The sequence below is a fragment of the Caloenas nicobarica genome, chromosome 5 (assembly GCF_036013445.1).
Source record: "Caloenas nicobarica isolate bCalNic1 chromosome 5, bCalNic1.hap1, whole genome shotgun sequence".
Taxonomy (NCBI): domain Eukaryota; kingdom Metazoa; phylum Chordata; class Aves; order Columbiformes; family Columbidae; genus Caloenas; species Caloenas nicobarica.
The window spans coordinates 67,742,288-67,768,201 of NC_088249.1; the positions used below are offsets into that span (position 1 = coordinate 67,742,288).

The following is a 25,914-nucleotide window of genomic DNA, read 5'->3' on the forward strand; positions in this document are numbered from 1 at the left end:
GGGAAAGTCAAAGCGCCAGGTCAGGTGCTGCTCATCTGCAATGCAAATAAATTGGTGAATTCTTCTATAGCCAGCCATATAGCAAGCAATCAAAGCTTTCCTGACGGGAATGACAAGGAATTGGTGGCAGATCCTGAAATCTGCAGCCAGGCGACACAGGAGGAGATGTCGGGATTCGTTAGAAACTGCAGCAGCTCTAGGCCCTGAGGCTGTGGAGCCGAGAGAGAAGAGCTAACAAGCAAGTCAGAGCTTTAATAGGTCAGCAGTGAAGTGGGGGAGTGAAAAGGGTGGAGGCGAATGGGAGGTGATCTCCCCAAAGTTCCTGCCCGAGAGCCAGCAAACCTCAGGGCCCAGGTGTGACTCTGAGCTCTTTCTCTCATCCCCTCTAGGGAGCAAAAGGAGAAGACAAGATTGTCCCAAGAGGTTCTGCTGTCGGTGTGTGTCATTGTCCTTGGAAGAAGAATTTGAGGCTTCTCTGTGCTGAGTGTTTCTGCGTCCCATCTGCTACCACACCCTGAAATCAAACTCGGCAGCTTAGGTGAACCAGGCACTGTACAAACATGTCAGACTTGCCTCCACCCCTTTTTCTTCTCCTGCTTTCTCCAGCCGTCTTTCTCTCTGAAGTTTATCGGCGTGTCAGTGGATTCTGGTGGCAGAGCATTCCCACCTCACCTCTGGTTACGGCACAATGAGGAGTCGAGGGTAAGCTCCATCCCGTGGATTTGAGGATCAACATTGACTTGCTTGCTTGCTTGAAACCAGTAACAACACTGTCCTAATGGCTGCTGTTTCGTGCATTTGGCGATTTGTTTTCTCTGTGTACAGAGGACTAGGTTTGTCAGTTTAAACTAACATCTTCACTCCCCAGTGGTTGTGCTGTCACGGCTTAACCCCTTCCCTTCGCAGCTAAGCCTTGCCACTGCCAAGAATTAGTGTAACGATCACGCATATGTTGGCAGTGCCAGCCTAGGGCAAAGTGAGAGGGGAATGGTTTGGAGGGTCATACAATTTTTTCTCTCAAGGGATGGTTTTGGAAGGGAAGAAAAACCAGGAGCTGGATTCCTTTGGGAAGGAGTTCACTCCATCTTTGCTCCTATAGCCCAGCAACACTGTCCTCCAATCGGCTTTGCTGCATGACAGTGGGAGAGTTTCCCTCCAGACCCTTCTTTCTCCTCTCACTTGGAATTGTCCTCTACCAGCATTGTTGCAGCAGGATTGCCAGTAAGATCTTGTGGTTTTTTGCTTTCCAGTGTCTTTTGGGTGGGCTGGTGTATGGGTCTGTGGTACCTGGGGTCTAGCAATTTAGCCTGTTGACACTCAAAATGATGGGGAATGTGGAGAGGAAAATGCATTGTTGAATCTTGCAGGGTGATGCTCTTAAAACACTGGGGTGAAGAAGGGGTTAAAAATGACTCTGGATGATGCTTGAGAAAGCAGACAGCATGTCAGGAACATGCATGCTCGTTGCCTTTACGCGTATCTGTATTTGCAAGGACCCTCGCCATATCTTAAGAGGAGGTCTGACTGACTCGCCAGTTAAAGCCCCTCGTGTCTCTGTTCCTGACGTGGCTCCTGTGCTGGCCAAGATCCTCTCAGCACACCTAATGAAACCACGCTGTAGTACTCGTGTGTGCAGGTGCGTGAGTGTATTTTGGCTATACGAAAGCTGGCTAATCTCCTCCTATTTAAATTACAATCTACAATTCTATTGGGCATTTGTACTTAATTATTTTTTGCCAAGGTGGTAACCAACATATACAGCCAGGCATTTACAGCTACAGAAAACAGTCCTGTCCATTAATGTTTGCTGATGCGTTTGCTTTCTTCTTTGCCAGGTCGTTAGTGCCTTAATGTGTGTGGGGACAGAGTACTGAAAGAAAAACAGAAGAGAAGTTTGTGGTTGGTGAGCGCGAGTTCTCGGGTGAGGCTGGGTGATGTACATGGAGTAAGAGATATTTGCTGAGTCTTCCTCTGCTTTTCTGAGTTTTGTGGTTGGGTAAAACCTGAATCAACTGAGCCCCTGGGCAGCTGCTGGGGAAAGAAACACTGTTGCACAGCGCGCTGTCAAGCTCTGTCCCACTGAGGGGTCTCATTCTTGACGGTGTGATGAAGCTGTATATTGATTTTCATATTCTACACTGCCTTGGTATGTGCATCCTGTGTGCTAAGTGTGAGAAATGGTTTATGGAAAGAGCTATCAGCAAATAGTTTGCCGGATGAGTAACTATGCTTCCAGATGGACAGGGGTTATTCCTGTCCAGATGGGTGTGAGTATGTATGTACCTGGAAAGAATATCCTGAGTCCTGCTGTTGAGGTTTGCAAAAGTGAGAAACACAACTCGTGCTTGGTCACAAAATGGTTTTCATTCACAAGGAGAAGCACTATAGAAGTTTGGCTGTCCTGCCCTCAATCAGAAAAAAAGAGCACCTTTTAACCTACTTCTCTAGTGTGCTTAGGGAAGTGCACAAGCAGAGAAAAGAACTAAATATTTTGTGGAAATTGCTTAAAAGAGCTTGCAGTAGCCTACTCCAACTGCAAGTAAAGATTTGGCCAGGTTCTGAGTTCTGCATTGCACATCATGTTTTCTTGAGGGTACCAACAGAGGTGCCATGCTGCAGTTTCATCACCTTCAGAGCTGCATGTCAGTTCTGTACATGCACAAACATCAACTCTGAAGTCAGCAGGAGCAGCTGAAGGGTAACCAGCTTGTTGGGCTGCACAGCACCGACAGCTGGACACAGCATAGCAAACTTTTCCGTCTTGCCAGGGGAGCATCTGGACTAGGGGACTAGTTTTCTTGTCTGTTGTACTAAACCTGCTCCTGCACCAGTCCCATTGGCTTCAAAGTTCTCATTGTACAGATTCAGTGCAATGGAAGACAGAATCAGGACTTGGCTGATACAGGTCTCGTTTTTAAGGAATGTCTCAGGATGGTTTCAAAAGTTGTGGGATTACCATATGGCTCGAGGACTAATGCACTGAGACTTAGTCATTAGTGATATTGTTTTGAGACTGATCTTCTGTTTATCTGGCATAAGAGAGCAATGTGAATGTAGGGTGACAATAGACTAAAAGTTCAGATCCATTTCCCTCAAAAAACTCTCAGGAAATTATATTTGCCCTAGGGCTGAGCCATTTTAAGTTGTAGGAATTAGGAATTGGAATATTTTGTAATTAATTCATGAACAGAGGGTAGCTGTAGACAATAACAGTTATTTGTCTTTACTTGTGTTATGAGTGCACCTCAGGTTTTAATGCATGGAGTGCTGTGTGACCACTCATAGTCATGATGTGTTTTTCCTTTCCAAACAGAACAGAATAACTGATAGTCCCTCAGAGAAGACTTGTCTGTTATGATGTAAAATTCTGTATCGGTGTTGGCAGTAGTGAGCAGGAAGGCAGTCAGAGTCAGCAGGTTGTGGGCTTTAAGCTAATCTGTCTCTGCCACGTTTTAGGGCACACCACCTGGGCTGCAGTCTTCTCAACAGTTATCTCAAGGGGGTATAACACAAGTGAACTGCCTTGGGGCTGCTGACAGCGATTAAATAGGTATGTATCTCACTTTGGGAGAACATGAAGATCATAAATAGGGACTAAGATTGTTTAGTGCTGTTTGGGGAGGTAGTTTAACTCTTCCATCTCTATACTTGGGTAGTCTGGGGAAGCACTGTGGTGGCTCTGGCAGTCCTTTGCCATGCTGCTGCAGCGAGGATTGTGATCTGGGACATGTGTGATCGCCGGTACCTCTGCTCGGCCAGGTCTGCTTGCGAGCAATTGGCCATGCTCACTGAGTGCGTGGCCCTTGCTTGGCTCCTGCCCGGTGCTTCCCTACAGTGAAGCCTGTATCCTGCACATTTGCAGCACAGAGCTACAGCTTTCCTCTCATAACCCAGAGTGCCAGAGGCAGCTGGATCTGTGACCCATGACGTGGTGCAGAGGAGCTCGGTGAGGTTACAGTGCAGATAGAGCTGTGAGACGTGGCACTTGGTGTTTCGAAGTGCTGTGCTTGAAGGAACGTGTTCCCCAGATGCAGCCGAGCGCCTTGGCTCCTTTGTGTGTCATGTGAGCTGGCGTGCCAGATGTGGCCCCTTGCACTTGTCCCAACATAACCTCTTATCTGATATGTTAGATGTTGCTATTCATGTGAATTTTTGGAGGCAGAACCTTAAATGTTCTTAATCTAAGCTCAGTAGCATTTTTGTGCTCATTTGGAATGGATCTGTCACACAAGGCAGTGGAGAGTGAAGCCCTGTATCCTGCCCTGTCTTGAAACTCTTTGGTATTCTGGGTTAACAGCAAAATGCAGCCACCCGTTTTTAACCCTGATGCATCCTTCATGGCAAAATAATGCCAGTAAACCCATTTGAAACAATGTGGTTACTCTTTGGACATGAACAGTGAAGTGTGCATGTGTACGGCAGGTGTCAGAGATGCAGTGCTGTGTGTTTTTGTGTATCCAGAACAGGGGACAGTCCCACTGAGTATTTAAAAGGTGGGGAAAAAGGGCCATAGTTGGTGCAGTCCTTATGTCTTCGCCTTTTGACTTGCAGCGTGCATCTCACTGGCTTGGGGGGAAGAGGATGTGACAAGTTGCAGCCTTCCCTTGGTGCTGTGTGGTATTTGCTGCCTGTAACTCTCTCACAAACCCAACATAGATGGGAAAAGGCTAATCTTATAATGAAGGCATTGGATTGCAGCTGAGGTTTGGGTGTGATTTCTGTCTGTGCAGCTTGTTTCTGTCATGGCGTCCAGACCTACGTGCTGGTGTCAAGATCAAACCTGCGGTCAGAGCGTGTCTTGGCACCCACTGGGGCTGTGCACCTATGTTCTCCCTCCATGGAAGCCAAGGTGTGTTTGGCCTGGATCTGGCCTTGATATGAAGTTAAAAAGCAGACAGGAGACGTACCTGGAAGCTCTTTTAGGTTTGCTAATCTAGACATAGCTGGGAAGAAACGGAGCTAGTAATTTTTTGTCTCATCTGCAAATGAGGGTAATAATTATTTTTCCTTAGCTTTCGTCTGTTTAGAAGAACCCTCTGGAGGGCGGGGCCTGACTTCAGAGACTGGCACTATGAGACAGTGACTTTAGCTGGATTTTTAGGGGACTGTAAATAAACTGGAAAACTTGATTATTTGTCAAGGGAAAAAGCCCATTAGCACTTGGGACATGCCTGTACTGGTTTCAGGAAGTTCAAGAGGTCTTTTCTTTACAAGTGCTTTTGTATGTCCCAGAATGAATTTGGTCTAGTACAGCTAAAACACACCTGAAAGTATGTCACTGAGCAGCGTCCAAAACAAGCTCAGCACATAGGTTTTCACTGCATTTCAGGTTTGAGTCCTAATTTATGAACCAGGAAATGGAGCAGGAGAGGACGAGGCAGCACCAGAGCCTTTAGAGCACTGCTCAGTGGAGCCAGGGCTACAACTGTCAAGCAGTTGTGTTCTTTTTCTCATTTGTCAAAAATAAATCCACAGATATAACAAATATGTCTCTCCCTAAGCTTATTTCTAATGTAATGTTAATCTGTGCACATGTGTATGTTCGGGCAGGATTTAGAGCATTCCATCAGTTTGTGCTGCTACTTCACTCCATGTAGCTTTGCTGTTGGGGGCTGGTGGAGGAGAGAGGAGTGGAAGGAAAGGACTTGAAATAGGGGAAGTGATAGCACAGCAGGCAAACATTCACCCTTTCTTTAGGAGAAAAAAAGTACCTAAAACAGTATTTCTAAAACCAGAATTGCAGACGAATGTGGAAGGAGTCATCGTGATAAGGCTCTGTGCTCTTAGATCCCATTTCAGGTTTCAGACCATTTTGCTTTTCTTTCCCCCTTTCACTCACCTTTTGTTGTCATTTCTCACTGTGTGAAGTCACATTTAGATTTGTAAGCTCCTCAGGGAAGTAACCTGTCATTTTTCTTTGTCTGCAAAATGCTCTGAACGTTTATGGTTTGTTATAAATAACCATCATGTCAGAAACCTCAGGAGGGCAAACGTTAGGATTCTAGAAGGTATGGAATACAGTCAAATGCCATGTGTGCATATTCACATGTGCATATGCATGAACACATGCATCTATGGATACAACGTGCATCTATAATGGTCTATTTAACTTGTGCTGCAGTTGAGATGTATTATATGACAGTGACCAGCATAGCAGAATATGGAAATTTGTTTTTCCTTTTAACTGGTGATGTCTCTGGGATCTTCTTCATCTTCCTACTCCAAACTCAATCTGCATATTGCAGTTCCTCAGGTCCTGTAGGAAGAGTTCTCCTCCCTCCCCTCCTCTTGCAGCTGGCTGGAGTAGTTTGGGTGTGAGCTGAGGGAGAGCTTAGAAATCCTGGGGATGGCTTTCCTGAGCGTTATCTCTTGTCCGGGAGGAGGAATGTACCAACTGCGGCCAGCTCTGCGATAGCAGCGCAACGAGCACGGAGGAGCCAGTTCGGCTGCTGCAGCAAGGAGGGGGAGGGAGAGCTTATTTTTAACTGGAAACTAGACAAGTGCGGCTGAAGTAGCTCTGTGCTGTCTTGCTATCACCAAGCGTACGTGTGAGTGAGCGAGCGTGCGAGCGGTTCCGTACAGGGCATGTGTAGTACTGGTGTGGGTAGCTGTGTGTGCACGGGGTGAGGCAAGGCAGCTGAAATGCCAGTGGGTGCTCGCTGCTTTGGGCGCTTGAACTCTTGTCGTGTAACGAGCAATTCCTGGTAACCTTTATCTACTGCTTTTTTTCAGTGAGTTGAGGCTTTTCTGCGCCCTGCTCCTTGCCTCACCTCTCTCCCAGCCATTCCCTCCTTCCCTTCCCAACTCTGGTCCCCTTTCCTACCCTTCATCTTCCCACCCCTTCCTCTCCTCCAGCCTGACCCTTCTCTCCTGCCCCTCCTTCCCAGGCGATCCCTCCCCCTGCTCTGAGCTGCTGGCTGGGGGATTTGTTCTCATGCTCACTGGCAGATGTGACAGCTTTTGGAACTGTATCATCTAGGAACAGCTATATCTGGAGTTGAAAAATCTAACGTGGTTTCCCAGGCAGCAGGAATGGATCGCTGAGAGAATTTCAATCTCCGACTGCTTTTGTCTTGTGGTAGTGAATTTTATTATTTATGTTTGTGACATTTCTTATAGTACAGTTGTCAGCAGTGAATGAAAGACTAAAGTCTAGTAGATTATTATAAAATCAGTGTCACAGGATTTGTATTATATTTGAGAGATGCTGTCTGCGTTTAAATACAGGTTTGGCTTGATTTACAAAATTTTATATGCATAAAATGTTTTTATGAATTCCTTACTGAATTAGAAAAGGCCTGTTTTGTGTATTTTATTTAAACATTCTTTAGTTGGCTATTGGAAATACAAGTAAATAGCTCTTGCATGAAAACCAGAAAGTGAAACAAGACTGGTTGAATACAGACATTCTCAATGAAATGCAAAACCTACACAGATTATTACAATCCACTGGATTTCAAATAACTATTTTTAGTATGAATTTAGTATGAATTTCATTTGGTCTTAATGCGGTGTGCCTTTAAACCACCTGTCTGACAGGGTGATGTCTTTATAATCTGAGATTGATGCTGACCATATAAAGCAAATGTCATTGGATACCCAGGGGCATGTTGTGTTTGGAGTTGGTGACATTTTGTTTTTAAGATGTGTTATAAAGCAAATAAGGTGCCATGTCAGCTAGGCACAATAAAACTGACCAGGAACTTGGTAGTTGCCTCTTTCTGGCTTTAGGAAGCATGCCTGTGTGTGTAGGATCTAAGCGTAGTCCAGGTGTTGATTGACAGGTATAGTGCTTTAATGTAAATATACAGATGTGGTGTTTATGCTGATGCAAACTGATATGCTGGCATAGAACTACCATTCTATTTGAGGCCAAAATATCACCCAGACTTTACAAATTTGCATTTTGAAGTAGTTTAGCTAGAATCCTCCTCTTTACGGGGACATGACTGACATATTTAGAAAACAATTGATACAACAATTGCTAATGTTTGTAGTATTTGTAACACCACATTTTACAGAACCCTTCGCCACCTAAAGCAGGTAAAGAGAAAACTTAAAAGATGCTCTGTGCTGTGCCCTGAATATTTTCTTATTATGATGAGGAATGGAATTGAGAATTGGAACAGGAGAAGGAAAGATGCTGGTTAAAATAGTGACACGGCTCTGTCTGGAAATGCCCCTGTTCTGGGGCAGCTGTCATGACTGACGTGTAGTCAATGACTCCGAACTGAAGCACTTGATATAAACCCCAGATACACTCTCTGCTTCCCTTGGAGGCTGTGAAAGCTCCTCTCTAGCACCAGCTGTTGGTTTGAACTGTACTAACACCATGAGCTATTAGCATATCTTTCCTTTTTAGGACTGTCTGCACTTTTTTTTTTTCCCCTTAAAGAATTGCCCTATGACTTTAGTCTTGATTATTAGTTAATATGCAGCACCTAAGGGGCCTTAGAGATGAATCACTGTGTGTGAGTAGCTGCAATACAGACCCGCAGCACAGATGCTCTTCCCATAAACTCTCCATTAAGATGTATTTGAGTTTTCATTGGAACACATTCTAAGCAATGATTATTTTGGCTGCAGAACCTCTCCTAGGCAAAGCAATTGCTTCCAGCCTCTTTCGTAAGTGGCTTTTTTAGTTGCCTAACCTTTTGCTTTCTTGATTAACTGGGAGGTATCTTCAGTAGGCTTCTGGACACAGTATTGCAATAGGCATCGTCACTGTGTGAAGTCTGTATTTCAGCAAGGATTGCGTGACTGGAGGGGTTAGATGGTGTAAAGGTCCTTCTGTGACATACAAATGCTTCCCATCCCAGTGACTACAGGATCATGGTCACCAAATTTTAAGCAAGTGTGTATGCATTTTCAGGATCTCAGTCTAGCACTAGGAAGCAAAGTCGTCATTTACCTGGTGGCTGCACTTTGCTCCCTGAAAAAGTTTTAAGTGGAACAATGTGGGAAATGTTTGACTGTGAGGGACAAAAAACATGAGGTGTGCTGGTGTTCGAGACCAGTGTCCTCTATGTTCATGTCTGCACCACAACACGTTATCTCTGTATGTGTTCTGTATCTTTGACCCTTGCAAATATTTATTCAGCACAAAAAGTTGGAAGCTGAGGTCCTGTACAGGGGAAGAGTGATCGAGGAAGATGCAGCCTTCGTCACTTTAAGTGACGTTAGTGAGAGACAACTGGTAGTATTAAAATTGTCAGTGGAAAGGGAAGAGCATATCTTTTTTTTTTTCTATTGGTGGATACAAACACCTGTACAATGTTGGTTTTGCTTTGTGGGTTTGGTGGTGGTGGTGGTGTGTGTTGTGGTTTTTTTTGTTGTGTGTGGGGTTTTTTGTTTGTTTATCCCCCCCGCCCCAGCTAGAGTTTTATTGCTGAACTACCTAAAAAGTTTTGGCACTGGGTCTCAGCTTCGTCTCATCTCTCTTATGGCTCTTGTTGCACAGTTCATCCTGTGCATTGACAGAAAGCATTCTGGAGATGAGATGATGAGCTCTGCAGCACGCCAGTTCCATTGCATCCACACAACAGTGATCTGCGCATTAGATGTGTTTCTCCATCAGCACATAGGAAAATTTAACTTAGAATATTTGTAACTTCAGAGCCATCAAACCACTCAATAAAATCGTAGAACAATTCAGGGGAGAAGAGACCTCGAGATCTTTCCTGTCTTTTGTGAAGAGGTTGTGTCCATCTATTGCAGTCCTCCAGTTATTCAAGCTTTCCCACCTTTGACTACGTGCGGAGCTCCAGTTCTTCCTTTTTCTTCATATCTTCCCAATTTCAAAAAGGTCTAAAATTTGTCTTTTTATCTATCTACATCTCTCTTTCTGGGGGGGCTATAAAGTCTAAATTTAGATTTTGAACATCTCTTTTGTTTGGGTATATTTAAGTGTTAGCTGGTTTTGGCTTGTTGCAACTGTGGCGGCTGTTCACACAAACTGTCTTTCTCAGCCCCCAAAGGAAAGGAATCTTGGTTTTTAATTTTAGCTGCTTCAGCTACCTGCTGACAGAGTTTGATTTCCACCTACCACCTCCTCTCTCTCTCCCAAGCCCTCTGTCTAAGCTAGAAAAACTGAGATCCAAAATCAGTCTTGGGTAGCTCTCCCTTTGGCAACAACTCTGTCGTCTTTAAATGGGAATTAAACGTTCATTACTTACTTGGAGTAAGCAGTGAGAAGGCAGCCTGAGCCCTGTTCGTAACCACCCTTCATTGCAGGCTTGCGGTGGAATCGGTGCTGTCTCACTGGCTGGACTCCAAAGCCATTTAACCTGGGTACAAGCCTGTAAAATATAAATATGTATCTCATCTATATTTAAAATGTTTATGTTGGGCAATATGAATTTGTAGAAATAAAGGATGTCAAGTGGTAGGAGTTCAGCTACTGATGTAGCAGGTGTCCTTTTGTCTGCTGAAACAGGAGCGCTGTGTCCCTAGAAATCCCAGCTCAGCCACTCACCTGCTCAGTGGTCTTGAGCAAGTCATTGTTCTCTTGTTGCCTCTGTTTCCTCATCGGCAAAAAGCAGATGATCAACTCTGTTGTTAAAGTGCTTGTCACTGGAGAATGTTCTTAATACAATGTAATTAAATAATATAATTGATATGTGATATTACTGATTGTGCATATTAGACCTAGACATGCAAGAGCACTGACAGCATTGCCTTCCCTGATTCAGGCATCATGTTCCGCAAGAAGAAGAAGAAACGCCCGGAGATCTCGGCTCCGCAAAACTTTGAGCACCGTGTCCACACTTCGTTTGACCCAAAAGAGGGCAAGTTTGTCGGCCTGCCACCTCAATGGCAGAATATTCTAGACACGCTGAGGCGCCCCAAGCCAGTGGTAGATCCTTCAAGGATCACAAGGATGCAACTCCAGCCCATGAAGGTAAGAGAGGAAGACTGCTCCTTGCTGTTCCTTGAGGGGGGCCCAAGGTGAGACAATGTTTCCATTGCCCCATATATATTGAAGTGGGGCCAAGGGTGGGATCCGCAAGGAATTCTGGCACTGTCTTTTTTTTGTGGTGATAGTATCTTCATCAGCAACAAGGACAGTAGTATCCTTCACTGTTCCAATAACCAGCTGGCTGCCCGTCACTGAAAGCTCCCATGGCAGCTGACAGGGCCTAGGATGTGTTCAGCCATTGTGCAGGGAAGCAAAGAGGAGAATTTGTGGAGAGACTTGTTTTAGCAAGTTTGTCATTCTCGTGGGTGAGCAAATTTGGCTGGTAATTAAGCTGACAGGGAAGGCTGAGTGGGAGCGAGCCAGGTAGCACTACCTTGTGGTTATGGATGGCTGAGTGACACGGGGAGCAGGACTAAACAAGGGTTTATACAGCAGCAGTTTAACAGAAAGTGGGACGTAGTAAACAGGGGAACGGCCTTAAAGCAATTCCTTCAGTAAGGAGAAACAAGTTCCGGATGTTTGTAGGTGGGTGTGTTTAGATGGATGGATGTTGATAACAGCATCTGGGGACTGTGTGCTCCTCAGTGACTGCAGAGACCCGCTGTGTGAAGAGGCAGATCCGCCCTGACCTCTTGGAGAAGGCAATGAAGGATGGTGACAGAACTATTGTGTTAAAATTCCTGCTAGGGGCCTAAAAACTGAAAGGTAAATTGTAAGACAGAGATGTTACTATTATACTTGGATTTTAGGAGGGACATAAAAGAAAATAGGTGTCTGTCTGATTAATATGTTCAGCTTTTGTGTACAGATGCTTAAAACATGGGGACTAAATGGGACTACATTTTAATATAGTGCAAGTATTAATGCAAAATCAAACCTGCACTTTAAAAGGTACATCAGGATCTTTGAGTGGAAGGCTAATTTAGAAAGGAAGAACTTGCTCAGGAAGAACAAGTAAAAGAGAGGAGGTCTTGTCTTCTATTTTATGGTGTCCTGAATGTGCTTTGAGGTCCAAAATATAGTAGGAGATAGGACCACAATCCAGAGAAGAGAGAAAATGTGTAATAAGAGACCAACTTGGTTAGATCAGGAGCTCTCTAATGAGCTTAAACTGCAGGAGGATTGCTCAGAAGGGTGGAAAGTGGGTCAAGTTATAAAGGGCAAATAGAAAAGAAATTTATGTAGGGACAAAACTGGAAGACCAAGGCACAAAAAGAGATGTTATTCTCAAAGAACATAAAGGGCACCAAGGAGACATCATCAGTATACTGAGGAGTAGAAGGAGGATGAAGGAATGAATTTGTTCGCCACTCATTGTGGAAGGAAGTTAATAACAGATGACACTGAGAATTCTTAAGTGTTTAATGACCTTTCCTCAGTCTTCATTGAAAAGGTTAACTGTGATCAGTGGACTAACACAATTAACCCAAGCATGAAGAGATAAGAATGCAGGCTAGAATCGGAACAGAACATGAACAGAAATGAGACTTCTTAGATAAGTTACATATTTTCAAGTCAGCTGGGCCTAATGAAATTCAAGGAATTGCAGATCAGTCAGACTAATTTCAATTCCCAGAAAGACACTGGAACAAATAACCAACTAATCTGTTTGCAAGCACTTCCTCGGAGATAGCAGGGTAATAGGCAGCAACCAGCATGGGTTTATCACAAACAAATCATGTCAGGCAACTTGATTTCTGTCAATCCCAGGGTATCCCACTTTGGCTTAGGGCAAACCGAGAGCTCTGGCCTCTGTCTGACTGCAGGCAGGCTCAGGGCACTGCACCTCTGGCATTCCCAGAGCAAACTGAGCAAGTTCTCAAGTTTTAGGAAAAGTATACTCAAGACAAGAACTTGAGGTGTGGCTGTTGAAATAGAATGTGAGCAGGAGGAGAGTGTGGAGGGATCCTGCCGAGCGCTCTGTGACTTGGGTGTGCGGGTTACAGCTGTGCCTGCTCAGCCTCACTTGGGAACTGGTACATTCCTGAGGTGTGCTGGGACGTCTGATGTTTCTAATGGGCGGGGTACAATGGACAGAAGGGTCTTTCCACCCCAGCGACAGATTTCAAAGACTGAGTTTCTGACCATTTACTTTTGGTATTTTTTTCCCCTATTGAGTTTGGTACAAAACTGATGGGACCAGTTTGAGGCATTAGTGTCCTCAGCAGGTTGTTTATTAATACTGGCCAGCAGCTGGGGCTGTGGAGGAGGGTGTGTGTATGTGGTCGGGGAGCTGTATCGCTACAATAGGACCGAAGAGCAGAATTTCCTGCTGCAAGTGATGATGCGTATGCAATGATATGAGCCAGATTGTCCTTTCTTCACCTTGTTTGACAAAATCTTTCTATTCTGCCTTTCATACTTGGACACTGAGCAAACTGGGTGCTCGTTTTGTGTGCTGTGGTGGCATTCTGTCATACTGGAGCTGCTGTTTCGCACCAGCTAAATATTAGGCTCAGTGTAATTAAAATTCAGCATCTTTGGAAGATCCCTGGAGTTCCGTTAGCAAACAGGAGATTGCCATCACTCCAGGGAAGGATTTTCCTCAGGCAGAGATTCATGGAACTGGAGGAGTGATCCTGTGCTGTGAATTTCTGTGAAGAAATGAGACATTTTGGTTCCTGGCACTGAAAAAGCTTCTGTAAGCTTTTTGGTTCCGGAATAAACAAGGTAGAGCACTACAGAATACACAGCTTCAAGTGTCCTGCGTGTATAGTGCTGTTGCTGGTTTGGATGGGAGCCTTGTTCTTCCTTGTTTGCTTACAAGGCAGTTGGGAGCTGTTGTGACCCTTTGTTCATCGTTTTTAATTATAATAGCTTGGCAGAACAGAGGAGGGATGCAGTGTTGGAACAGTGTGGTCTTCACTGGTCAGAATTAAGATGCATTAGCAAAAATCGTATAGAATCAGACTAAGGGAGGCTGATTACAACACTATTGAGATGGGTGCAGGGGAGAGATGAACCTTGACTTGGAATAGAAAGGTGATTTTTCCAGGTAGAGCTTGGGGCATGCTGCGACTTCTGAGAAATGATACTTTCAGGAGCTTGTTGAGCCGGAGTTAGTGATGTGGTGGAGCACAACTTCAGCACAAGAGAGTCAGGAGTGCCGAAAACATCCCAGTTTTGCTAGAATGTCCTTCAGAATGTGAGTGCAGCAGAATTCACTTGTTCTGGCTGAAAGCACTGCTGCCTCTGACAGAAGGATGTAACCCAATGATTGCTCTTTTTTTTTTTTTTTGTCTTCAGTGAAGGACAATTTTAAAAAAAGACAGAAATAAACATTTATCTTTTTTCCTAAATTTCCTCAGTAATCTTTGGCTAGACAAAGTCTAACCTTTGCAAGATAAACTGAGCCTTAATTTTTACAACTCCAACTTTTCCCCCCCTTCCTTTTATTTGGCAGACGGTGGTGAGGGGCAGCACTGTGGAAGTGGAAGGCTACATCTCCGAGATTCTCAACGACATCCAGAAGCTCTCTGCCATCAGTTCCAACACTCTGAGGGGAAGGAGCCCCACTAGCAGGAGGAGAGCTCAGTCCCTTGGGCTCTTGGGGGAAGACAGACCCCCAGATATGTATCTCCAGAGCCCTGAAGCAGACTGGGCAGACAAATATGGAAACTACCTCAATTGCAATGGTGGGACCAAGGTGACCCGGAGGCAAACTATGTGGCCAGATTATAAACCTCGCTTGGAAGGACAGTCTCATCCCAACGGAATGGTAACGAAAGCACAATCCCTCGGGCCGTCAGAGTTCCAGGGCGCTGATAGCAGCTGCCTCCAGCGTGTCTCTGGTTTGCAGCACATGCCAACTCTACCAGCAGGTAGCGAGAAGACGGGAATAAAGAGCTCGGAAGAGTGCTGGCCTCAGCCTTGTCTTGCACGACAAACAAACTCCAGGCCCTCAGGGGAGGGCAGCCCTAGCTCCAAATCAAGGGAGAACAGCTTGAAGAGAAGGCTGTTACGCAGTGTGTTCCCCTCATCCAGCAGCTCAAACAAGTCAGGCCCTTCCCTGCAGATAAAGGTATAGTTCAGTATTTTTGCGAGTGCAATGTTGACTTTACAGTTCCAGAGGTTACTTACACAGCTGAACAAATTTAATTGCAAACATCATGCAACCATCTGTTGTTATATGATTAATGCTGGAATCAAAATAGTCCTGGAAGGGGGATTGTGTAGTCTGCCTAAGCTTCACAGAATACACTGCTAGGCGCAGCTCAAAATGGCAGCCAGACCTCCGTGAGAAAGGCTTGTTAGAGGAGCTGTGCCTGCAGGAATGCAGCTGGGGAGGAGGTAGGGGACTTACTCAGTTTTGCCCTTCTATAGTAGTAGAGGCACAACTTTAATGCCATTATATGAGCATAAATGTGCTTTTGCCTGCACAAAATAGAACTGCCTCAGGAGAGCTTGTTGGTTACAGCTGTATCTGCCACCCTGCCCACAACAGGAACGTTTGCATCGGCACCCACGGTGCTGTCAAACAGGAAATCTGACTGCTGGGTTTTGGTGAGGGTGGGACAGCTCGTAGCTCCATCTGCCCCTGAAACACTAGCCTGAATTAATGACTTGCTTCTTATTAAACTAGGAGAAAAGCTCTGGTTCCTGTTACTGGGTAGCAAACGCAGCCCTTCAGGCCACTGCTGCGAACTCCTGCCAGGCTCCAGGCCAACACTCGTGTCCTTGCGTGGCTGTCTGGGGCTTTCAAAGGCTGTGCGGGGCTGGGGCAAGGCCAGGCTCATTTCTAGCAGGTGTGTGGAGTCCCTGAACTCAGAGGGAGATGACAGGAATCACTGGCCCAACAAAACTGACTGTTCTGAAGTGTATTGCAGGCTGGGGCTCTCTCTGACCCACGTTCATGCAGTTTGCATGGAGATCTCCCTGCCGATTCCCTTTCCCAGGGAGTGGGGTTTTGAAGGAATGCAGTTCTTGTGGAGCACAAACTCCGCTTGCTGCTGCCTCTGACTCGGGCTGATGTGTCCTGGCTGGAAGCCTGTCCCTGAGCGCTTGGGAGAACTGACACTTCTTTCTCCAGCGAGAGTGTCTTTGCCAGGCCTCGGCACTTTCACCCTGAGGACAGCAGTTACCGGTCAAATGGTGTGTGTGCATGGGCGTGCTTGAACTGGAGCTGCTTGAGACAGAGGAGTAGGAAAGACCCGGAGGTTACCTAGTCCATCTGTGCCATCGGTGGCAGCTGTTTATCTGAGCTGCTCTTAACGGCCTCCAATGAGTAAAACCTTTGACTCCCTTACGAATGGAGATGACGACGTGTAACTGTGATGTGTAAGAAATACACAATTGCAGATGAACTGCACAGGGGATATAATAGGCTGAAAACAGGGAGTTTGGGTACCTTGACAGGCTGCCTGTAGTCACCATGGGAAGGTCGGGTGCTCTTTCAGCCTAATCTGGGGGGCAGGAGTGGGAGAACGAGTGCCATCTCCAAATGTCCAGAGACTGAAAATGTGGAGAGAGGGGCTGCCAAATTATGGAAGCAGGAAATAATCCTTAAGCATGGTTAGACAAACATGTGTGAGCTTGCGTGCATCTTGTGTGCCCTTTCGTATGCTCTAGGTTATAGAAGACTTTTTTTTTTTTTTTTCTTGAGACAAAACAAGAGTTGGGAAATAAATACTTGGTTGTCATGAGTGTGTCTCTATGGGAATGCAGGGGTGGAGCTGGTAAATGAGGAGGAAGTAACTTCTGACAGGCAGTTTGTGTTTGCGCCCTCCTGCACCTGGTGCCAGGAGCTGCTAAACCATCTTTTCAGAGCCGCTGTGTGTGAAAATGAACTGTACACATGTAAGGCTTATGCAGATTTTACTGTTGACAAAAATTCTTGATTAAATTAAATTCTGTACAATTACTTTCCGTCTGAGACAGAGAAAATTAGTGCTTTTTTAAAACATTTCTCTATTGGCAGTTTTCAATTCCCATACCCATATTATTAACTTTATTAATAATCTGTCTGAATTGTGAGAGAGAAAATGCTTGTTGCTTTGAAGTTTTTATTTTGCCCTATAACATAAATGAATGACTTGCTCTTTCTGAAGTTGCTACCTTGTCGGATCCACTATTATTTTACGTATAACAAAGTATATAATGTACTTGATACTTAACCTGCTAGATGATGTTGAATTTGAATTAGTCAACATCTCCTGGGTGAGTATTAGCACTTCAAGATTTATCCTTTTTGGGAGACCTATGTGTGGTGCGAGCATGGGAATGTGTGTCCTGCAGCCACGTTGCCATAGGCTGTGATCTTCCTACATCTCCTAAACCAAACAGGGTTCGGCTGCTTGGTACTTGAGTGGGAGGTCTCCGAAACCCTCAAGTGTTTTGGGAAAGAGCAACTGCTAATTCAGATTCATCGTAGGTCAGCGTGGAGCCAGTCTGGTGGCTGGTGGCTCTGTGCAGCTGGGGTCTCAGGCACAGCTGGCCCGGTCCAGGGTGCTTTTCCCCAAACAGAATGCTAATTCTGCATCTGACTGACAGGAAAGCTCCGCAGGTACCAGCGGAAAGTGCAGGGAGAGTTTTCAGTAGGCAGAGTGTAATTACCCGAAGGGAATTAGGCCAAGACATCAAAGTGATTTATAGCTTTGGCATGAATCCTCTTTCCTTTTATATATAGGAAGATCAGAGGCACAGAGGGATAAAGGATTTTCAAATTCTCTGCAACACAGGTTGCCCCAGAGTTTTGGTGGCAAGGCTGGAATGCTTTTCAGCAGCTGGGGTTTTTTTCTGTGGGTTTTGGTGTTTGTAGGGGTGGTGGTGGTTGTTTTGAATTATTTTTAAAGCATGTGCTTTAAAAGATCCTTTTTAAACTGCCTCCATTTGGAGGTCCTTAAAGCACAGCACCCATCCTGTAACTGATTCTTGAAAATCTGCAGCCACGTGGCTTCTCCTAGCTATGCAGCACATGTCGGGCGGGCCTGGAGACAAGAACCTAGAGCCTATAACTCCAGTCTGCTACAAAATGTCCTAGACCAGAGTGGCATAACACGCAACTGATTCCCAGCACTTCTTTCTTCTTGTTAATCTAACCATCACTTTTTCTTTCTTCCCCTTTCGCATTCGTTCTTCCTACAGCCGACTTCTTTCTTCAGGCCACAGCAGTGGGGTTCACCGTGCAGTCCTGCAGCCAAAGCCCAGTCTCTTCCACCAGACCAGCCTGCATCCGATTTCCCCAGGATGATCTCAGAAGCTGGGACCCCCCAGAAGTCCCCAACAGCAGAGAAGGCGGTTGCAGTGCCACCAGGCAGGCCCTCACCGGCAGGATCGCCCAGGAACCACCAGACTCAGACTAGTTCTAGCAACCTTCACCTTCCCCAGGACTCCTCTGTGAAAGGGCAGCTGGCCAGTGAGGACCCGGTGGTTGTGACCCATGAGCAGTTCAAAGCTGCCCTCAGGATGGTGGTGGATCAGGGGGATCCCCGGACATTGCTGGAGAATTATGTAAAGATTGGTGAAGGGTCCACAGGTATTGTCTGCATTGCTCGAGAGAAGCACTCGGGGCGGCAGGTGGCAGTGAAAATGATGGATCTGAGAAAGCAGCAGCGCCGGGAGCTCCTTTTTAATGAGGCAAGTAGAATGACGAGAGGTGGAGATCTGCTGTCCACTGAAAAGCTGTGGTAGAAAGAGGGAAGAGGAGGAGATGTTCCTTTTAATAGAATTATGCTAGTACCAGGAAGAAAAATGCCTGGGGGGATGGAGGCTATTGCGTTGTACCCATAGGGTTGTGCGTGCTTGTTTTGTTGGATAAGATTTAAGTGTCATTAGTGATTTTGTAGGGGTCGATTGTCCACTGTGTTTTTACAGGTGGTGATAATGAGGGACTATCAACATGTCAACGTGGTGGAGATGTACAAGAGCTATCTGGTGGGAGAGGAGCTCTGGGTGCTGATGGAGTTCCTGCAGGGAGGAGCCCTCACAGACATTGTGTCTCAGATCAGGTACAAAGCAAAATCCAAAAGATCGATGCTTGTGTGCCCACCTGGTGAGCAAGAGCAATAGAGTGGAGATTCCTGGCGGGAATAGCTTCCCTCTGAGATCTTGTGACTGCAGTGCCCTGAAACTATTATGCTTTATAACTGTCATAAATTTGAAGCATGTGACAATACTTCCGATGTAGAAGGGAACTAATTTATAGTACTTATCCCTTTAGATACCCACTCTTCATCTGCTTGATGACCTTCCCTGTAAACACAGTACTCATGAAAAGTATTGTTTGCTGTATCTGTTGTATTCTCGCCAGGAAGCTCATTGAATAAGTATTAAAGAGCATGCAGAAATAGTTTTCAGTGGTACAACCTTCGTGAGGTTGAATTTGTGGCTCATTCCTCTGGAGGAGTGCAGCAGAGCCTTGAGATCTGGACTCCTTCCCAAACTTCATTGCCTAAAGATAGCAACTATTGGACACTCTCCTAAATTTGTTTTCTTATCCATACCACTTCATATTCACTAATGCCCAAAATGTTCCTGTAGGGCAAAGCGCTTATTCTGAAATGGCCTCTGGAGTCCCACTCACGAGGTGTTCTGGTGATGCAGTTGTGCCGATCGTGTCGTACCCCTTGTCCTGCCCAGCAGTCCTGCAAGGCTGGCGACTGGTGCAGGGACCACCAACGAACCAAGAAAGTCTGTAGGATGAGCTTTCCTTTTTTGAAGATTCAGAATCTTAATTGGATTACAATTAGGTAGTATTGCTAACACTAATTGTATTTACTTTTTAAAATTGCAGTGTGACTTTAATTCACGTAAGTGCTTTGACTAGCCTTACTGATCCCGTGGTGGATTTAAGGCATGTATCTTGCTCTGTTGGGTTCTCTGTTTTGCAAGCACATCTGTGATGTGTTTGGGAGGCATAAAAAAGCACATTGTCCTTTGTAGCCTCTACAGCCCCTCGTGTAAGGAGTTTCTTGGAGACACATAGACAGCCAGGCCCTCTAGGCCCAGTTCAGGGGCACATCCTGGGGTCTGAGAACCCAGATTTCACTGCAAGTTGTGGACCTGCTCCTGGACAGGAAAAAGACCTTTTAGTCTTACCGAGTGTGAGTTACGGCATTGCAGAGCCAGTGAAACTGTTGTAGGTCTTAGCTGGTACTAGAACCAATGGAATTACAGATTAAAAAAAAGTATTCTGAAGAGATTTATGAAAGGTCTGTGTAGTTTAAATCTACCAGTGAGACTGAATTCTATTGTGGGACCTCAGCCTAGGCTTGAGTTATTTTACGAAGCCTTCCTTTGAACTAATGGATGTGTGTTTTTCCATGTAGTGGAAACAGGATCTGTTACAACATTTATCAAAAGTCAGCTGCGAGCCCTGATCAGTTTTTCACGGGAAGGAAAATACCCTCATTCCACTCATTAAACATTTGCTGAAGGTGATAACTGATTTGCATCTCCAGGAGTGAGCTAATCCTCTAGTAATCTGTTTTACCTGTGCAATCACTTGACTGAAACCAAATTCCATAGGTGACAAGCTGAAAGTATAGCTCTTGTTAGAGTGCAGGAGTGGATCAGCTGTTCTTACAGCTCAGGCACTCTGCAATGAAAAGCACTGTTTCTGAATAGGTCAGGTTCTGTATCGGAGAAGTTCCTCTCCTGTTAGAGGTTAAATCAGCAGCAAAAGGAGCCCTCTGCTACCATTCGGATAGATTGTCATGGCACGGTGCTGCCGCAACATGCAGAGTCCTGGTCAGGTGCTCAGTTTGGTAGAGCAAGATATGGAAAGCCAAACAAACAGTGGAAGGATAAATTTCTCAGCTGATGGTGCAACCTCCTTCCTGAACACGTAGGCATTGCTCTTGTGCATTTAGAAGGTGCTGGTGCTCTCTGCACAGTGCTGCCTTCTGAGCATGCTCTGCTCTTCAGTCTCACTTGCAGACCTGGGTTTGGGGAGGTGTCATTTCTATGTTTTCAGCTGAGAGTGGTTTGAAACAACTGCTCGAGACAGGCTGAGAATCAAAAGTACTCTAATTGGGTACTTGAGCTATTCTTTGAAATACTTAACTTCTCGCATTGCTCAGTATAAATGTGCAGAGAACGCTGCTGCTGTCCCCAGTTACAGGAAACAGTTTTCATTTTTGCTGTTTTCACTTATACTTGACCATGAAGGTTCTTGTGTTGGTGTTCCAAACAGAAAGAGCTTTTAACAGTGAGTTTCTTGGTGCTCCTGCTCAGCGGGTTAAAAGAGAGAGTGGTAAAATTCAGGAGTGTCTTTCTTCCTTATAACTTGTGCTACCTTTAGTTACATGTAGGATTATGGTGTCTAGCTGCATGAAACCTGTAGAGGATCCCTATATTCTCTATCAAATTACATATTTAGACACTTTCTGGATAAAGTTACACAGTATGCCTTGTGCACAATAGCTTTACTATATTTGCTTTTAAAAAAAGCTGTCTCAACAGTTCCTGTGGCACCTTGGCATGAAGAAATACTCGTCTATCAGAATTTGCTTGAAACAGCATCTTGCAGAATGAATGTAGATACAAGATTTAAAATGCAATTTCTCTATATTAGACTTATGAAAACTTAAAATTGCTACCCATCAAAACAAAAATATTTTCAAGTCATAGAAGAACAGTAAAAATTAACTAGTGATGGTCACAGGGAACCAAAATATGTATCTGCAGTTCAACTTTGGAATTGCACTGTGCCTTTAAAGCGGACCCATGAATGAGCACTGTCCGCTGCCCATACACTGCGCTTAATCTGCTGTGTCTTTAATTTCAGGCTGAATGAAGAGCAAATTGCAACAGTGTGTGAGTCAGTGCTGCAGGCTCTGTCCTATCTTCACTCTCAGGGGGTCATTCACCGGGACATTAAGAGCGACTCCATTCTGTTGACGCTGGATGGAAGGGTATGGTTCTGAGACGAATTGTTTCCTGTCATCTGCTGCTGCAGACTTAGTCTGTCACCTTATTTCCTTTCTGTTCACAATCTCTTGTTTGTACCTCATCCCCTTACTCCCTTTGTCTTCATCTTTGGTGTTTCCCTCCATGTCGTTTAAAAATTATTTTTAAGGTTGGTTGCTTTTCTCTTTGTACAGGTCAAACTCTCAGATTTTGGCTTCTGTGCTCAGATCAGTAAAGATGTACCTAAAAGAAAGTCTCTAGTAGGCACTCCCTACTGGATGGCTCCAGAAGTTATTGCAAGGATACCATACACCACTGAGGTAAGGAACCACTTCCCTGATATCAGAGGAGGTGGCAAATAATATTCTAACGTGTCCCAGGAAAATAACTACTGGCCTTTCTAGGAAGAGCCTCTAGGATCTATTTAAAATATAAATGCAACTATGACTACGGATTTGATTGTGATGATATTAATATTTCCTAGACCAGCAGAAAACCAGATTATTCTGCTTTCTGGGAACAAGGTGTAAACTTAATCTATTCTTGTAGCTGAAGCTTGACATAGGCTTGGATCTGCTATGGAGCAGACAGATGTTAGCAAGGAGCAGCCTGTGACATGATACAGATCAGGAAATCAATCAATGCCATGGAGGAAGGGGAAGAGAGGAGGGAAGGTGCAGATGGGAGCTCTGAAATTAGGGGCAGGTGGCAGCAGACTGATTAGTTTTGTTTACCAACCAACCAGGTGTAGCACAAGCAGTTACTTGCAGACCTTTGCATGTTGCAACACCAGCGTGGCTCAGTCCTAGGTGCAAAGCTGTCTTTGGAAAACTGCCGGATGAGTCCAATAGCATCCAATGGGTTAATGTTTTACTCTCTCAGTAACGTTTGTCATGGGTGAGCTGTTGCAGTCTGTGTGAAAGCAGCAGAGCAAGGACCTGTTGCTCTGAACTGTGCGTATTGACGTGGTGTTGGCTCCCACAGGTGGACATCTGGTCTCTGGGGATCATGGTGATAGAGATGGTGGATGGAGAACCCCCCTATTTTAGTGATTCTCCGGTCCAGGCAATGAAGAGACTCCGTGACAGCCCTCCTCCCAAACTGAAAAACTTCCACAGGGTGAGCATCTTGGCAAACACTTGTAAACGTCGTGATTATGCTGGGGAAACATCCATATCAGCCATTCCCAGGAAAGCTGGCTGTGACAGGGGTCTTGCTAGGGCATGTTTCCTGGGGAGCTCTTGGCCCTGGGGCCTCAGTGGCTGTGATCTGCTGCCAACAGCTGGTGGTGGGTTTGGGAAATAGCCCTCATGACGTAGGGTCACTTGGGCATACACCTGATAAAGCACATCACAGCTGCTTCAGGTGGACTCAACCACCAGTATCTTGCTGATGTCGATAGAGCAGCTCATCTTTAGGGAAGTAACTCGGAGGATCCTTGCTCTTGAGAGTTTCCAGCTTCACGGCTTTCAGGTTTGCAAAGACTGTGTCATGGTCAGAGCAGGAGTGCTCAGTACAGACAGTAGCTTCTGGAGACAATGCAGCTGCTTTGAAGGTGAACTCGGCTTCACAGTTTCCTGTGACAAAGTAGCAGTGACATAAGAAATACCATGATTACCTTTTAGTTCCCACTTAGAGCAGTCCTCCTTTCATTTCAGCCCAGGCCTCTGAGATCAAACAGTTCCTGAGCTATCCAGACTTTCCAATTAATCGGAATATCTGCAGCTGCTAAAACTGAATTATTTAACAGAGTAGACTGCTGAACTAACAGCATACACTCCAACATCAACAGCTGCTCTTTCCTCTTTGCCTTCACAACACTAATTAAAATTTCGATGGCACATTCTGGACCCAGTGCTTTTACTTGTGAGGTGGTGTAAAGCCAGTTGTGCTCTGGACTGCACACCTTGCTTGGTGAGACAACCCTGCCTGTTTTTCACAGGCTGAGAAAGCCAGAGCTCGTTATGGTCTTGCTCTGCTTTGTACTGGGAAGCAAACCGGTTTCCAGCAGACCTCTGGATTGCAGAGCTCAGCATCAGCTGGGGATCCAGCATTCCATTCCAGTTAATGGCTTGCTGGGGTCACTTACTGGAGTATGGGCTGCACCAGATTAAATGGACAGCACTGAGGATCATCTCTGCTGCTTTTCTAAAGCATGATAAGATTGATTGACCCGGAGTGAAAAAGGCTGGATCCTGGCACTTGTACGTAGCTGTCTTGTGCCTTCTCCCTCCAGCAATCACCGCGAAGGCATTCAGAGCATTCATGAAATAAGCAGTAGCTCAGTGTGAACAGTATTTTGTGATCTGCTTTTAAGTTAACCAGAGCTGGGAAAATGCCCCCAATCTAAAATGGATTTAATTAGCAGCATTAAAATAAATAAATATATGCCAAGTTAATTTTTTAATTCAGTTTTAGCGATGCAGAGGATTACCACCAGCAAGAGCTGTGCAGGGCCTTTAAGTGGTTCTTGGGTCTGGCCTCTCAACAGGCTTTTATGTATCCTTTAAAGGACAAACCTGCTGGGGACATTTAACCTTCCAGTATGCTGTTCTGCAGCTTCTCCATCATCTTGTACTTGACAGCATCAGGTTTCCAGACTCCCAAAACCTTTTTGGGAATCCTATTTAACTACTTTTTCCACAGTCTGTGGCCAGGAAAAAAATTAATTGATCAACCCTTCACACCCAAGTGATGTTCCTTGGGTGGCAGGAATTCTGTTGAATTTTTGAGCTGTAATGCAGAAAAGATTTAATAACAAAACAGGAAGCAACGTTAACTTAGATGGAAGGGCATGGCAGGCAGTCTTGTCTTAGTCTGCTGTGCCCCATTAAAAAGAAAACAACCTCTGTGTTAATAAATGTTGTGTTGTGACAGAAAGTTTTTACCCTGTCATAAAAAGCATGCTCTTTTGTGTTCCATTTCTGTGCAAAAGCAGGGTTACTGACTTGAAATGTGCAGGATCCCTTTTAACCAAACCTACCTCGGCAGCCTGTAGTCGCATGAAGTGTTGCCTGGTTCCTTTGCGGGGTTGACTTGGTTGGTTGCTTTTTCACAGACCTCCCCGGTTCTGAGAGACTTCTTGGAAAGAATGTTGACACGGGATCCACTAGAAAGAGCAACGGCACAAGAACTTCTGGATCACCCCTTTTTGCTCCAGACAGGACTTCCAGAGTGCCTGGTCCCCCTTATCCAGCAATACAGGAAGCGTACATCCACCTGCTGATTTTACATGAGGGGAAATGCTAGGAAAAAATAATGTTTATTAAAAACAATATAATCACGAGACGAGGCAGTCTCATCCTATGAATGGTGCTTGGAACTTGTCAGCGGTCTTCTTAGAGGATGAATGTGAATACTGTCCTTGCAGTCTCAGCCTTTGTGGCTTCTCTTTTGCTGAAGACAATCAATACGTACTAGATCCAAATAAGAGCGAGTATGTCTCAAGAACAAAGCAGGTGTTTCATGACTTGCGGATCGCTTCTTCTGAAAATGGCATTTTAAAGTGGAGTCTGAAGTTGTGTATCTGAATGTCTGCAGGTTCCTGCAAACCTTGGCTGCTGACTACTGAACTGGAACAATATTTCCCAATTAGAAATGTGATCTTTGTTTCATTAGTCGTACACTGGAGTCTTGAGCTGACTCAAATGTACATTTTGGGGCACAGACCCCTTTAAACTCTTAAACGATGCACGAAGACTTGACAATTTTTTTCCTCTGAGACTTTTTCACAGATGATTTTTATTTCCTTCAGTTCAACATGGACCTAGAAAACTGCACATATTTTCCCAGGGAGCAGATGTGATACGTATATATTTGTTTCTAAATGTCTTTCTTGCATCAACGTGCTTCTCTTTTGCTGAGAAATATGTATGGTTTAGTGGTCAATCTTGAATCCATTTCACGATCTTAAACTTTTGGACGGGTGGAACCCTCGGATACAGGCCTCAAGACGGAGTCTGTGAAGACAGATCTTGTTGCCACCCTGGTGGCACCCTTGCAGCTGAAACTTCGCAATATGCAACATCTCCCTTGCTGGCTGGAGCGGAGCATCTGTGAGAGCTTGTTCCTGTGTTTAGTTTCCAGGCACCTTTCTTTCCAAGTCCTTTCTCCCAGGAGAGGCTGAGAAAAGCTGCCCTGAGACAATT

At 45.1% G+C, this 25,914-nt stretch overlaps 1 protein-coding gene across 1 annotated transcript; it reads left to right on the forward strand.

Moving 5' to 3' along the window:
* The first annotated feature begins 640 nt into the window (after window positions 1–640).
* PAK6 (p21 (RAC1) activated kinase 6) lies at window positions 641–24,992 on the forward strand. Its single transcript, XM_065636166.1, has 9 exons — window positions 641–702; window positions 10,692–10,900; window positions 14,322–14,939; window positions 18,002–18,493; window positions 18,731–18,864; window positions 21,645–21,771; window positions 21,961–22,086; window positions 22,751–22,885; window positions 24,825–24,992. The coding sequence occupies exons 2-9, from the start codon at window positions 10,697–10,699 to the stop codon at window positions 24,990–24,992; spliced, it is 2,004 nt and encodes a 667-aa protein (XP_065492238.1). The 5' UTR covers window positions 641–702; window positions 10,692–10,696.
* Window positions 24,993–25,914: the final 922 nt, after the last annotated feature.

Coding starts and splice junctions, on each gene's coding strand:
- PAK6 (XM_065636166.1), top strand. CDS start 10,697: ATGTTCCGCAAGAAGAAGAAGAAACGCCCGGAGATCTCGGCTCCGCAA. Junction 18,865..21,644: donor GACATTGTGTCTCAGATCAG/GTACAAAGCAAA, acceptor CTTTAATTTCAG/GCTGAATGAAGAGCAAATTG. Junction 21,772..21,960: donor TGTTGACGCTGGATGGAAGG/GTATGGTTCTGA, acceptor CTCTTTGTACAG/GTCAAACTCTCAGATTTTGG.